At 42.8% G+C, this 13,001-nt stretch overlaps 1 protein-coding gene across 1 annotated transcript in view; it reads right to left on the bottom strand.

The window, feature by feature from the left end:
* LOC144526732 (uncharacterized) overlaps positions 1-13,001 on the bottom strand; it is a 30,920-nt gene that overhangs the window by 15,717 nt on the left and 2,202 nt on the right. Inside the window, exons 6-33 of the mRNA XM_078264359.1 lie at positions 12,672-12,841; positions 12,375-12,528; positions 12,215-12,291; positions 11,933-12,113; positions 11,674-11,829; positions 11,357-11,490; positions 10,973-11,131; positions 10,614-10,797; positions 10,293-10,504; positions 9,976-10,164; positions 9,138-9,280; positions 8,848-9,007; positions 8,644-8,727; positions 8,200-8,337; positions 7,891-8,007; positions 7,714-7,806; positions 7,330-7,550; positions 6,977-7,170; positions 6,606-6,860; positions 6,287-6,516; positions 5,991-6,155; positions 4,552-4,629; positions 2,407-2,778; positions 1,653-2,006; positions 788-1,123; positions 570-701; positions 317-469; positions 37-153 (exon numbers count right to left, since the gene is read on the bottom strand). Of these exons, the coding sequence (XP_078120485.1) occupies positions 37-153; positions 317-469; positions 570-701; positions 788-1,123; positions 1,653-2,006; positions 2,407-2,778; positions 4,552-4,629; positions 5,991-6,155; positions 6,287-6,516; positions 6,606-6,860; positions 6,977-7,170; positions 7,330-7,550; positions 7,714-7,806; positions 7,891-8,007; positions 8,200-8,337; positions 8,644-8,727; positions 8,848-9,007; positions 9,138-9,280; positions 9,976-10,164; positions 10,293-10,504; positions 10,614-10,797; positions 10,973-11,131; positions 11,357-11,490; positions 11,674-11,829; positions 11,933-12,113; positions 12,215-12,291; positions 12,375-12,528; positions 12,672-12,841 (4,958 nt within the window). The remainder of the gene's footprint in view (positions 1-36; positions 154-316; positions 470-569; positions 702-787; positions 1,124-1,652; positions 2,007-2,406; positions 2,779-4,551; positions 4,630-5,990; positions 6,156-6,286; positions 6,517-6,605; positions 6,861-6,976; positions 7,171-7,329; positions 7,551-7,713; positions 7,807-7,890; positions 8,008-8,199; positions 8,338-8,643; positions 8,728-8,847; positions 9,008-9,137; positions 9,281-9,975; positions 10,165-10,292; positions 10,505-10,613; positions 10,798-10,972; positions 11,132-11,356; positions 11,491-11,673; positions 11,830-11,932; positions 12,114-12,214; positions 12,292-12,374; positions 12,529-12,671; positions 12,842-13,001) is intronic.

Below are 13,001 nucleotides of genomic sequence, written 5' to 3'. Positions count from 1 at the left end.
TCAACTGTCAGTTCTTAATGGTTGATGAATTCTAACCTGGATGCTGTTGTTTGCAGGGACTCCCAGTTTCTTTAGATAATTCACTGTGTGTCTAAAATGAATCTTCACTCTGACTGTTTCGGACATCTTTGAAACCGTCATCTCTTGGGTTAGCTGTAAAACATTCTGAGTATCAACTGCAGCAGATGTTACATACAGTAGAAGGTTGGTATGGTTATAAATGCATAAACAGTACATTATCATAGACTTCAGGCTTGTGTGACTTAAAAAGAGCATTTCATTCCAAGAAGATGTTTTATACAGTGTTGCCTCCTACCCTTTGGCTTCCTGTACTACTGTGTAGTAGGTAATAGTATGAGCCATTGCCATGAATCCCAGAATTCATTGTCAATGCAGCATTAACAGGGAGACACAGCTTTTTCAATAGGGGCACAGAGTGGTTTAGATTGAGTGATGCTTCAATTGAATCCTGAAAACACAAATAAAATAGATGAAAATAGATCAATTAAGGCTACATCTTTGTATTACAAGGGAAATTTTAATGTATACAAACGTATGTATTTCCACACCTTAGTTTTCTTAAGAGCCACTGAAGTCTTTAACTCTGTATCATCTATCACCATGGAGACTTGAGATTCTGCAAGAGTTGGGGAGACAACCAACAATGCAGAGGACTGCATCTTGTCAGGACTACCCCACTCCTACAAACAAGAAAGAAAGTGATATATAGTGATGTTATTATAGATTAAATGGGCAGTCAGATGACAATGTGGTATGTTTACTCAACCTGAATCACTGTGCAGTTGTTGTGGTACACCAGCGACCCCTGCAGGCCTGGCTGTGACATCACAGCTCCTCTGACTCCAACTGTACACTCCTCCATCTGAATGAGGGCTTCGGTGTCATATTGGGTTTTTCCAGCCCTACAGGTGACTCTCAGTCTGCTGTGCTCCGGTAAACCTTTGAGAGCAGGAAGGTTGTGACTGAGCTCGCCCTCCACACTCAGCTCCGGCCAGGCCCTTGCATTGAGCCTCAGAAAACCCCTTTTGCCCTCCACATGGGTGTCCACCGTCGCTGTCCAGATACCATGAAGGTCCTGCCACACTGATCCATTCAAATGAGCCTAAAAACAAATGAATATCTTATCTTTCACAAACACTGACTGAAGATGCCTCATTATTCCACACCTCCAAGTGGTGAAGCATTTACCTATAATAGACCTTTGCAGGAAAATCACAGGTAACTTACTGTATAAGATTATGGTATTAAATACACCTGGGCTTTTCCTAACATGTCGATATGTCTGCAGTGAAAAAGTCTACCTTAGTGCCTCAGGCAATCATTAACGTTTGTAAGTAGTTTGATCTTTTCAGTATATTTAACTTTCAACATTCAGACCATTAACTGTAGGCTAATCAAAACAACCTCATCAAGTCAACCTGTTTGACTGGCACACATTACAAAAATCCCAAATTATTAATGTGATGGACATACAGGCAGAGTAGCCTGACAAGCCAGACCCACATCAAGCTGCAAATTACATTTGCTGCCACTAGGGTATGTCTATATTTCTAGGCTACAGGCAGAGACCCAGGTGAATACAACTTTCAACTGTCAAAGCTTTAGTAATCATCCACAAAAGCATACAGTACCTGTAACATTGGGCACTTTGACTCCAGAGCCCAGAGCATCTGTGTCCTTCCTTTGGCCTCTACGACTCTATCGGCTTTAATGTAACATGTCCCAGCTTTAATAAACAGGGCCCCAGCCTGCTCAGGGCCTCTAGGAGCAGTGGCCTCTACAGTGATTATCTGGGGTACACCTTGGATCCTCAGCCCAAGGAAGGAGTGTGTGAGGGTCCCAGAGAGACGTGGAGGCCTGCAGGACTGACTCAGCTCCAGGGAAAGGTCCTGGCTGTCTGCCTTCAGAGATGAGGTCATGGTAAGCTGGCAGGGGACGACTGAGAGGAGGGCCTGGAGAGCTAGGGACACTGGGAGGACCGTTCCCTGTGGCAAACACATACATGGAGGAAGTTAAGTGGTGTTGAGAGACTCAGACTGCCTACTGGTGGAAGGAGAGTTGACTCTGTGACTCTCTCCACAGAGGTAACAAGTCAAATAGGGGTGATAGTAATCTAGCAGATGTATCATCTGTTGTGTTGTTCTGCTCTGCTGCTATAATAAATGAGCTGTGGCTTGACCTAATGAGCTGGAAACTGTATTTCAAAGGAAACTGTGTTAACATGGACAGGTGTGAATCATGTAGGAAATCCACGTTCTTCTAACTGTGATGAAAGAAATGACAATGTATTGTCACAGTTAGAGGTAACAATAATATTTATAACTTAAACACATTTTATTTAGGTTTCCACAAGCTATATAACACAGAACTGATTGATTGTCTGACCTGTAGAGCAGGACAGTAGTTGGTCACATTTACAGCGTAGGAAGACTGCTCCTCTTCTGTCTGTGAAGCCTTGATCTTCCCTAAATTACCCCTAAAATAACAACGTCCCAGCTCCAGGCCAACCTCCACACCAGGCAGATGTGCAGTTAAAACATTCAGTATTAATGCTCCGTGGGCAGGAAATCCCAGCATCTGTACTGGCTCTATAGTGTGCTGTACAGATGCTTTCAGACCAATGTGGGGGTGACAAGTTAAATGCAGACTAAGGCTGCCTTTCTGTTCCCCCTCTACCTCGAGCACGGTACTGAGATTAGTTGAGCAGCCAGAACGGGTGATGGAGATGTTGGCTGAAGTCTGCGACGGCAGGAGAGTCTATAGAGGACAAATTAAAAACTAAAGATTAGAACCAGGACTATTCTTCACTCCTTCGAAACAAATTAGATACAAATACTGTCTTTATAAAGTTGCGTTGTCAAAAAATGAACAAGCAGACACATGTACAGCGCTATGGGTATATAACTTTATAACAGTCATTAATCATCAATACATCTATTTTAAACAAATATACTGAAATACACAAACGAGACCATTGCTAAAAGGATTCACTGCATTACATTTTACACAAAGTGCAAAAAGGTTTAATATTGTTGAGATTATGGGATGCAAAACTATGATGTCATTAGTTTTGCAGGTACTTGGTCATAAACCAAAGTACGGGACAAATTAAAGATTTGACTTGATGATGGTGCTCGGGGAAAAGACGGAGGATCACCAAAGTTATTTCAATTTATCTTGTGGGGAACATGAATGTTGTATACCAAAATTCATGGAAATCCATCCAATAGTTGTTCAGATGTTTCAGTCTGGACCAAAGTGATGGACATACTGACAGACATCCCTAAAGCTATGCCACAAGTGTAGCTAAAATCCATTAGGAGGTTAATGCTCATTTTAACCATGGTCTTGTTGATACTTTTTCATGCAGTATTGGTGTTATCAGTGCAACTTGTACTGTACTGGAAACACAAGATTCATCTCCAAGGTGCAGATGTTTCTTTGGTTTTCCTTCTGCTAGAAAACAAGTTTCCTGGCACTTTTTCTTGTTTCCTTTCTAACCTTCAGTAAGACACATCGCTGGTGGACAAAAATGTTGCAGCTGGTCCTTCTGTCCTCTCCTCCCCTGTGTTGATTTGCCAGGAGAAGCATGGAGCACACATCACTTTCCACCTCCAATTCAGCTTGACCAGCCGTGGTCGACATGCTAACAGTGAGCTCCCCTGGTACAGCAGTGGAGGCCAGGTTTTGCTGAAGCATGACTCTCAAGGAGGTGGAGGGCTCCCAGGCAGCAGTCAAGTCTATCAGAGCAGAGTGGGTGTTTAAAGAGACCCATGGACTTCCAGATAGGGAGGTGTCACTGAGCTGACCTGACCCCTGGAGGTCTACTCTGTTTGGGATGATGGAGGCAAGAGAGGCCCAGTGATGCTGGAGGGTCCAGCCTACTTCAGCCTTTTGGTCATTCAGCAGGACAGACAAGAGGCACTGACAGAAGTCCTGCTCATTTTCTAATCCCAAAGAACCTTTAAATCCATCTTTCCCTGCTTGCCCATGTACGGTTAAAGAGGTTTTATGTGGTACACCCCCCTCAACTCTCCTAACCTGCACCCACACCAGTCTCCCCAACCCTTTACACCGGACAGACAGGAACAGACTTGAGGAGATTGAGTCCCATGCCACACTGACATCTGCCCAGATGTGACACCAGCTTTCCAGCCTCATCCGTCCTGTCATCTCTGCCTTATGCTTAACACTGCGGGTCCCAAACTCAAGAAGCCCATGCCAGCCATATAGCCCAGGCCTCTCCAACCTCAGTGCCACATTTAAGTCCATTCTCCAAGGGCCAACAACCAACCCGATCCCCAGTGCCCACCTCTGAGGCCCAGGCCAGAGCAGGAGCCTGAGACTAGATTTAGTGGGCACGCCCAGATACGTCAGCAGTAGCACAGAAGAATGAGTGAGGTTAGCTCTGAGCTCCTTCTGACCGTTGGAACTGTAACAGCCTTTAACTTGAGCACTGAGGCTAAAGTGAGCGAGCGACAGGCCATAGCAGAGCCTTTTGTGTGGTCTATAGGAGCGAAAGACTCGTACCTCCACAGGGCGACCTGCCACATTTCCATAGCACTGGGCTGAAAGTCGGTCTGCAGTGGCGTCCCCTGTGCAGTTCATCTGTGAAAACATAAACCCCTGTTGGTAAAGTTTGTTTTTCAAAGAAGAAACTGAAGGAGGAGACAGTAGAATTTCTGATGATTACTGAACTTTAGAACAGCCGCATACAATTTTGTGGTATACCAAAATGCTAATCTGAGCCCTAATTAGGAAACAACGCCTGTTTATGTTGAAATAGTATTTCTGTTTTATTCTTAGCGGCTCATTTGATACTACTGATCACAGTGTGCTGCTGGAATAGTGGGTCAACTACTTTAAAGGAATATTTTGGGAAATATGCTTATTCTCTTTCTTGCTGTAAGTTAAATGAGAAGATTGATACCACTCTCCACCCCCAAATTGAAACAGCAATATTTGTACCCTGCATGTAGGAACTAAACCATTTAAAGGAATTCTACAACATTGTAACATTGGCAAATACAATTAATTGGAGGTGCTGGTATTTTGTTACCTTTGAACAGAGCCAGGCTAACTGTTTCCCCCTGGTTCCAGTTTTTATGCTAAGCTAAGCTAACAGGCTGTAGCTTCATATTTACTGTACATACATGGGGATGTAACAATGGAGTCAAGTGCGGTGTCCCCCAGGGATCAATCTTTGTGCCCTCTTTATTCAAATTATATATTTGGACTGGAAAAGCAAATCTTTTTATCACAGTGATACTGGTGACACAGATTTACAGATCTTCTCAACTCACAGAATGCACCACAGAGTGCCACTGGAGGTCGTTCTTGCCTGTGGCCATCAAACTATATAACTCCACCCTCTGAGTGTTATACAATTGGAGTGTCAAAACTGGACTACACAATCATATTTCCATATCACATCTCTATAATGTATATATATATTCTTGGACAATTATGTGAAATAATTGCTTGTTGCAATAATGTATTAGTTACATATTCAATACCTGACATTATTGTAGCCTGTTCATGTACATGTTTCAGCCACTTGTTCACTGCTGGTACTTATGTTCACACTGTACTCCAATAGCATTTGTACAATCCATTTAATAGCAACATAATCTTTTTAACCTAATTTTACTTTTCTTTTACTTAACTTTTTATTTCTTGCACTTTAGCTATGTTACTTAATGCACTTATAGACTAGTTTTTTCTTGCTCTTTTTTGCCTTAAATCTAACTGTGAGCAATTGCAACATAACAATTTTCCTGAGGGGATCAATAAAGTATTCTGATTCTTACCATTGATATATGGCCTATGAATTAACTGATTCACTCAATGTACACAATGCTCCAAAACTACGTAAAGATCATGGGTAAAGATTAAGACAGTCAAACTTCTCTTTTTCAGTCATAGGTAGAAATCTGCAAATAATAGTGTGTAAATTATGTAAAATGTACCTGTAAAGAGGAGGGTATGACTCCCTGGAGCAGCTTCATCTGTTGCCATAGAGACAATACCAACATAGCTGCGCTGTTTTTCGATCCAATGTTAAAAAGGATGTCAATCATTCTCTCATCTTCCATGTGAAGGACCAAGCCTGTGTCCAGACCTTCTGTTTCTAACTAACAGTGGGAAGAAAAACATAAAAATACAGGAAAGACAAATAGGCATGTGTACATATTCAAGATAAAACATTGATGCACCTAAGGTCATTAATATGCAAGGGTTAAAAAAATTGAAAATAGTCCTGCACCTGGTAATGTGCTTTGGCTTGTATAGAGCTTGATACACCTCTTTTCAGCAGGGCTTTGACTTGATGCTGCAGCCTGGAGAAGTACTCCCATCGTGGGGTAACCTGGTCTGTCTTGCCTCCATTAAACTCAGCTTTTAGATGTTCAGGTCCAGCCTGAAGCTCTGCAAGGACTGACAGTCGACCACCATCCTGGGCCCACCTCACCTGGGCATTACTGCTGGCAGGTACACCTGTATTCAGAAGACCAATAGACTGAGACACCAGGAGAGATCATAATGTTTAAAATGTAAAATATGTTATGTATGAAGTAATGATTTACCTGTGGCATTGAACAGGTGGAAGGAGTGAGATAGTCTGGTGTAGACCTCGCCCGTCCTTCGACCCCCCAGTCGGCGGCTCACATTCACACACAAATTCTCCGCCCCTAACCAAACACACAGCCAATCACAGGCCACATGGAATTTCTTTCCCATCATGTCCTCTTTATCTTCACTGTCTGAAGAATCTCCGGGATCCTCCTGATGCCTCAGCTCCGCACTGTACAAGGTCTCCATCACTCTAACTCTCAACTGTCCTACAATTATATGAAGTAAAAATGATTCCTCAGGATGTTTTTCAGGTCAAGACAATGTCCAAACTAAATGCTTTCATGTAATATTAAATTAGTAATTGTATCAAATAAACCTCCACCTTCAATGAGGGTGTCAGACCGTCCCAGCACCCCGTCCAACCCCAGGACTGGAGGCAAAATAGCGAGGTTGGCCATGGAGTGCCTCAGGTCCCCGGACACAGCCAGCTGTAGACCCCGAGTGTCTTTTAGCGACCCTTTGACCTGAGCCAGCAGAGCCTCATGCCCCTGTGTATAGGAGCCATGTAGAGACACGCTGCAGGAGACAGGGAACAGTGATGCAATGAGTTCAAAAGTCCATGAGTCCAAGAGACATTCAGCATTGTTTATTACATATATGATCATCACTGTATATCTGATAACGACAAAATGAAACATTTAGACAGTGTGATAAAATACAGTTGGAGGCACACACCTGTCTGAGGACATGCTGGCAGCCAGGTTTACATGCAGGTCAGTGGCAGAAGGCAGCAGGCTCTGGGATACATTCAACCTCAGTCCAACGGCTGTGTCTCCCCTCAGGAAGGAGTGGGACATCTGGGCGTCCAGCTTCACCCTGTCTTTTCCGTCAGCCCTCACATGTACTGAGCTACTTCCTGTACCAGCCACTGCAAACATGTTTGCAGTGGCATTTACCTTAACAGGAAAAACAACATCATGAGAAAATAGCTCAGATGCTATAAGCAATTTTTCTTATTTGTTTTTTATAAAATCAACTCGTTGTAAGGCTTTTTTTTTTTATTTGACTATTTTGGGACCACTGAATGAAATAATGTGTCCAAACACAAAAGCGGCCCACCTCTAATGTTTTGGGAATCTTTGATTTGAAGGGATGGCTGAGAGAGGAATAAAGACCAACTCTTCCTGACGTTCCATTGAGCTGTACAGAAAGCTAAAAAAAAAAACACACCAACAAATTCATCACAACACGCTGCCGATTGAACAATAATTAAAATGCTGAGTTGGATTTACTCACTTGGCACTCCTGTCGCTCTATTCTCAGTTTCCCTCTGGCCTGATAATCAAAGTCACTGTTGTTTTTGGGGTTCCAAAATACATTTCCCTCCACTATAGCAGAGGAGGGGAGCTGCAGCTGTAACAGTAATCACAGTGAACTGGTCACAAGTTTGGCCTTTTCTACTGTAAACTATACTGTACGCTGTTGGAGGTGGACTTACATCACTTGTTACAATTCTGACTGCAATCACCATACAGCATACAAATCAGCACTTGGCAATTGTTTATCAGTAAAAAGTTGTTTTCCTGAGTAAAGAGGTCGATTTACCTGGAGCTGATGGGTGAAGTTGGCTCTAACTTTAATCGCTTGGTGACTTGAGTGCAAAGGGTTCAACTGAACTTGTCCAAAGAAAGTCAGTCTCTCCTTGCTACCGACCCGTAACCTCCCTTGTATGTCTTTCTGGGTCTGAGGAGGGTGCCATATTTAAAACCTATATTATTTAATACACAAATGTTGCCAATATTTCCCTAGATTTTCCACCTACAGTATATAAGTTAGATGCATTTGCATTTAAATGCATTGTCCATGTTTTGAGATCAACATCAACAACTATTTCACTGAAGTTAGGTCATACTTACCTGTGAATTAAATATTAAAATCCAACATTGTAACGGCTCTTACTGTACATTCAATTCTCATTAAACTCTGTGTGTTTTATGTATGATTTTGGACATATTTCTCTGTAATTCAGTTTGTAATTTACATGTTTACCTGGTTGCTGGTTATGGTCACACAGATTTCCGAGTCTGAAGGAATAGCGTCAGAGCTGAAAGGATGGATGAGTCCAGAACAAACCTAAATATCAAGGAGAGCCACAAAAAAAATTAAATCTCTAAATACAGTGATTAAATACTCCCTAACTTTCTGTTTAAGTATCATGTGTTGAGTTAATAAATCAACATGGGCTAAACTTACAAAAGGGCTTGGTGGTCGGTAGCCAAAGGTGAGGGTGTGGATGACCTCTCTGTTGCCATGGAAACCAGCTTTCGACTCCAGGATGTAGAGGCCTTTGAGGAGGTCGATGGTGAAAGTCTCCCGCAGGAGGAGAGTCTGAGGAAAGGCCTGGAAGGGCTGTCTGTGCGATATGGCGTCGCTATTAAAGTCAGCAGTGTTCTCGCTGCCATTGTTTTATTGTAATAAAATCACAACCATCCTAAAATAACATCAACAGATTAATTCCAAGTCAATCAGATTGAGACACAGACCTGAGCTGGAGCATTGCTGTTTTCTGATACATCTTCTTGTCCTTCCTCAGCTCCTCTACTAGTCCCTCAAACTCCAGTTCTGTGGACGGACTCTTCGGCTTCGAGAAAGTCATCTTCAGTATCGCTTGCTTCTTTTTCAAATTCTTAAAGAAGTTAGTAGATAGTCATTATATTATGCCTAAAAGGATTTAACTATGAGGGGTGAAAGTAACAACAATTATTGATAAAAATGGAGGTGATGAAAATGCATGTGAATTGAAAAATAGAGTGATACAAAATTGAGTGATTTGATGTATCATGATATAATGAAAACAGGGCCATGTTTCATAATTTTCCCATCTTACATTCATTGAATGTATAGTTTACAGAAAGCATTTTTTTGTTACTTCAGCCCAAAATGTCAATCAAAACCCACGCCCACGCCACATAGTGGACATCTGGCAAAAATACCTGAAGAAACGTACAAAGATTCGTTAAAATCCGAAAAAAAAAAAAAAATGTAAACCCGCAATTGCCGCTTGTTAATTTGTTAATTACTTGTTAATTACTTTATGTTACTTGCACCCTTGAGGCCACTTCCCGGCAATTCTGTGTTGTGTGATGAATGATGAATGTAAGATGGGGAAAAGTATGAGACGTGGCTCTGTTTTTATTATATTATTACTTTTTCAATCACATTAGCTTTAAATCACTATTCAATTCACATGCATTTTCATCTCCTCCATTTTTATCAATTAGTGTTTGTTACTTCCACAATGTGCGCTGTCCTTATAAATAAATAAATGAAAAATAATATTTAACACCCATTCCACAGATGTGGCACAGTGATGCCACCCACCTTATCCACAGTGTTCAGGGCGGCAGCGAGGCTGACGTTGTGCTTGCCATAGGTGGAGGCCATCTGCAGGGTGTGGCTGAACTTAAAAGTCTCCAGAGAGACATCTCCTCTCAAAGGTGAAGTCCACAACGAGCTCAATGAGCCAGAGGCCTTCACACTTCGCTTCCCCACCACGACCCACCCTCCTGCCTGAGGAGGAGTTGGAGGGGCATAAGGCAATGCAGATTTTGCAGTACAATTTTCCTAGTTGGTGCTAACAAATCAAATTCTCATTATGACTTTGAATGTTCAGATGGAGCAGCCTCTCCTCGCCTTACTTGGATGTAGGTGGCAGCTGATGTGTAGAGCTCCAGACGGGCCTCCCTCTCTCTGCCTCTGTCCCTGTAGAAACCCTCCAGCATGAGGTTAGGGATGGTCAGCCACTTGCTGGCTGTCAGCTCTGAGGTGAGCTGGAGCGTGTGGTGCTGGTGCTGGCTCAGTTTGTGGGCAGTGTAGATATACAGCCAAGGCGTGTCCATGTTAAATGTGCCTGGACGATAGTAAGCGAGACATGATGCTGACCAGTGCCTAACTGCTGGTATAGACTCCAATAATAAACAAAACTTAAAAATTCATATGATTAATTATAGCCATTTTACCTTCCCATTTTTTCTGCCGGGTGTCTTTGGGAGGGCTTTTCCAGTGTAATCCAGCCACCAGCGGCATCAAGTTGTTGTAGTTGACTTTGAGGTGAGTGCTGCTCTCCGACCCGAGCTGTCTCAGGTGAGAGTGCAGAAGCTGAGTCCTGTAATTTAAATTCTTCTCTGGCACCTGGAGACTGAACTGGAATAACATGATAGGGGAATATTTTATTGTATTTCGGACAGAGAAAATATGCATTAAATGCTAAGAAAATGTCCATCCAAGGATTATTTCACAGAGGGCAATGCATTTATAAATGTATGTGTGATGATTTGAAATTAAAAAGCTTTTGGAGGCATCACAGAGGTCTGTTTACCTCCAGTGTGTAGCTGGTGTGATTTTGTGTGGATTGGTTTTTGAAGGACTGGCTCAGAAGAAGTGTGCGTTTGTTGTTGATCTCATCCCAGTGTTTGCCGTAGCTCATGTCCAGGGCTGATTTAATGTGGCTGGGGCTTTCCTCGTGCCTGAGGTGGATCTGTGGAGGCACAGAAAAGAGAAACCACGGAGAGAACCTCTGCTGTTCAGTTACCTGTTTCACCCAACTAGGAATTAATCAGTCTGAGAAGCTGGAAATCAGCAGCATAAGCATGCATGGAAGAACCACTCACTCTCACTTATCACTCAATAAGTATTACATTAAGATTCATATTAACAGCTTGTGTGACATAAACACACAGTGGGGTTCATTATCTCCAGGTACCTTGTGGTTGATAGGAGCCGTGTTGGAGCAGGAGAACTCGTGATCTGCTCGAATGATGTATGTAAGGTTTGAGTCCCTCTCACTCCTTAGTCTCTGAGACGTGTAGCATTCCTTACGCAGATACCGGGCATCACCTGTATAGGAGTCAAAGGTCAGGACGAACTGATGTTGGGGAAATATTTGTGAACTACATATTCTTCCTGAAAGTGAGACGCTGCAAAACTGCTCCATTTCTTCAAGCGTAAAGCAATTTTGCTAACTGGCGGATCCTTATGGCAAGATAGGCAACATACTGTAATATTTTTTCATTCGCTCACCTCCCAGACCATATTTGAGCCTGAGTGTGGAGCTCCACAGTGAGCCCTTCTGCTCCATCAGTCCCAGCATCCTGGTGCCGACCACACCGGGTAACAGAAGCTCCGCCTCCACAGAGTACTGCTTGCTTCTGCCATCCTGTCTGCGCTCCAGGGCCACTGATGTCGGTAATGATGAATACAGCAACATTACTTTTTCAATATAAAACTCATGCTTTCAAAGATAATAAACACATATTATTTGGTAATGTTTGTTGGATACCTGACAGTGATGCAGTTTCTCTGAACACATTCTTCACTGTGGCAGAGAAGCTGGTCTTCCTACCCAGTCCACGAGTAACATTAGCAGAGAGGATCATGGGATGTCCATTAGCGGCCAGTTTGGCTTCAAGGTGATACCGCGTTCTCTGCTCTGACAGGAGGGTCTGAGTGTCGACCAAACCCTAAATATTACAAACTAATTAACATCTTTTATGACTGGAACATTTTAAGAGTAAATATATCCTACAGAAGAAATCACGTTACAGAATATTTTAACACTTACCATGATATAATAATGAACACCATCAATCAACAGCTCCAGCTTTCCTGATTTTATGTTCCTCTCTTGTTCAAGATGCCCTGAGAAAACAACACATTTTCAGGATTAAACCCTGACAGAAGTTGGGATTTTGTGTTTGTTATGGTGCTTCTCTATCACCAACCTTGTATGTGGATGGTTTTCAGAGGGTGGGTGATCCTTAGCAGCAGTCTGTGAGGGTTGAATGTCAAGTCCATAGACATGTCCCTCGGGATAGAGGACTGAGGTGTGGCCAGGAGAAGGTGAATGGAGGCCTCTCTGGGGAGCCAGGTGCCTCTCTGAAATAAATAAATATTAAATTGGGACAGCTTGGGGTGTTAGCCACTCTGGGACTAAATAAAGAGATCTCCCACAGGGACATACAAAGAGAAAATCATCTCAAAGATTAAACTCATCCGTAGATCTTCGTATTTCTTTGCACCTGAGGGAGCAGCGAGTAGGCAGCCTCCAGCAGGTAGTAATGGAGGCCTCTGTCCAGCTTCAGCAGCCTGAGGGAGAGGTGGACAGGTCCTGGAGCAGGAAGGGAAACACCTGTGGCAGCTAATGGGTAAGAGGCATTGGAGCATAGCTGCCAGCCGACCATCTTGGACCCTGTGAGGAAATAGAGATCAGTGTTTGGTAAAGAATCTAACTATTACATTGTGACCATTGCAGGAAGTCAGCCGATCAATCAAAAGATTACAGCTGACTTTCACTTTATGAGATAAATGTTCTGATGCATAGTTACATGGTTTTATGCCAGAAAAGAGAA

This window comes from Sander vitreus, chromosome 12, assembly GCF_031162955.1.
Source record: "Sander vitreus isolate 19-12246 chromosome 12, sanVit1, whole genome shotgun sequence".
In the NCBI taxonomy this organism is placed as follows: Eukaryota; Metazoa; Chordata; class Actinopteri; order Perciformes; family Percidae; genus Sander; species Sander vitreus.
Note: the sequence above shows the minus strand (reverse complement) of the source record. Positions and strands in the feature narration are given on the sequence as shown.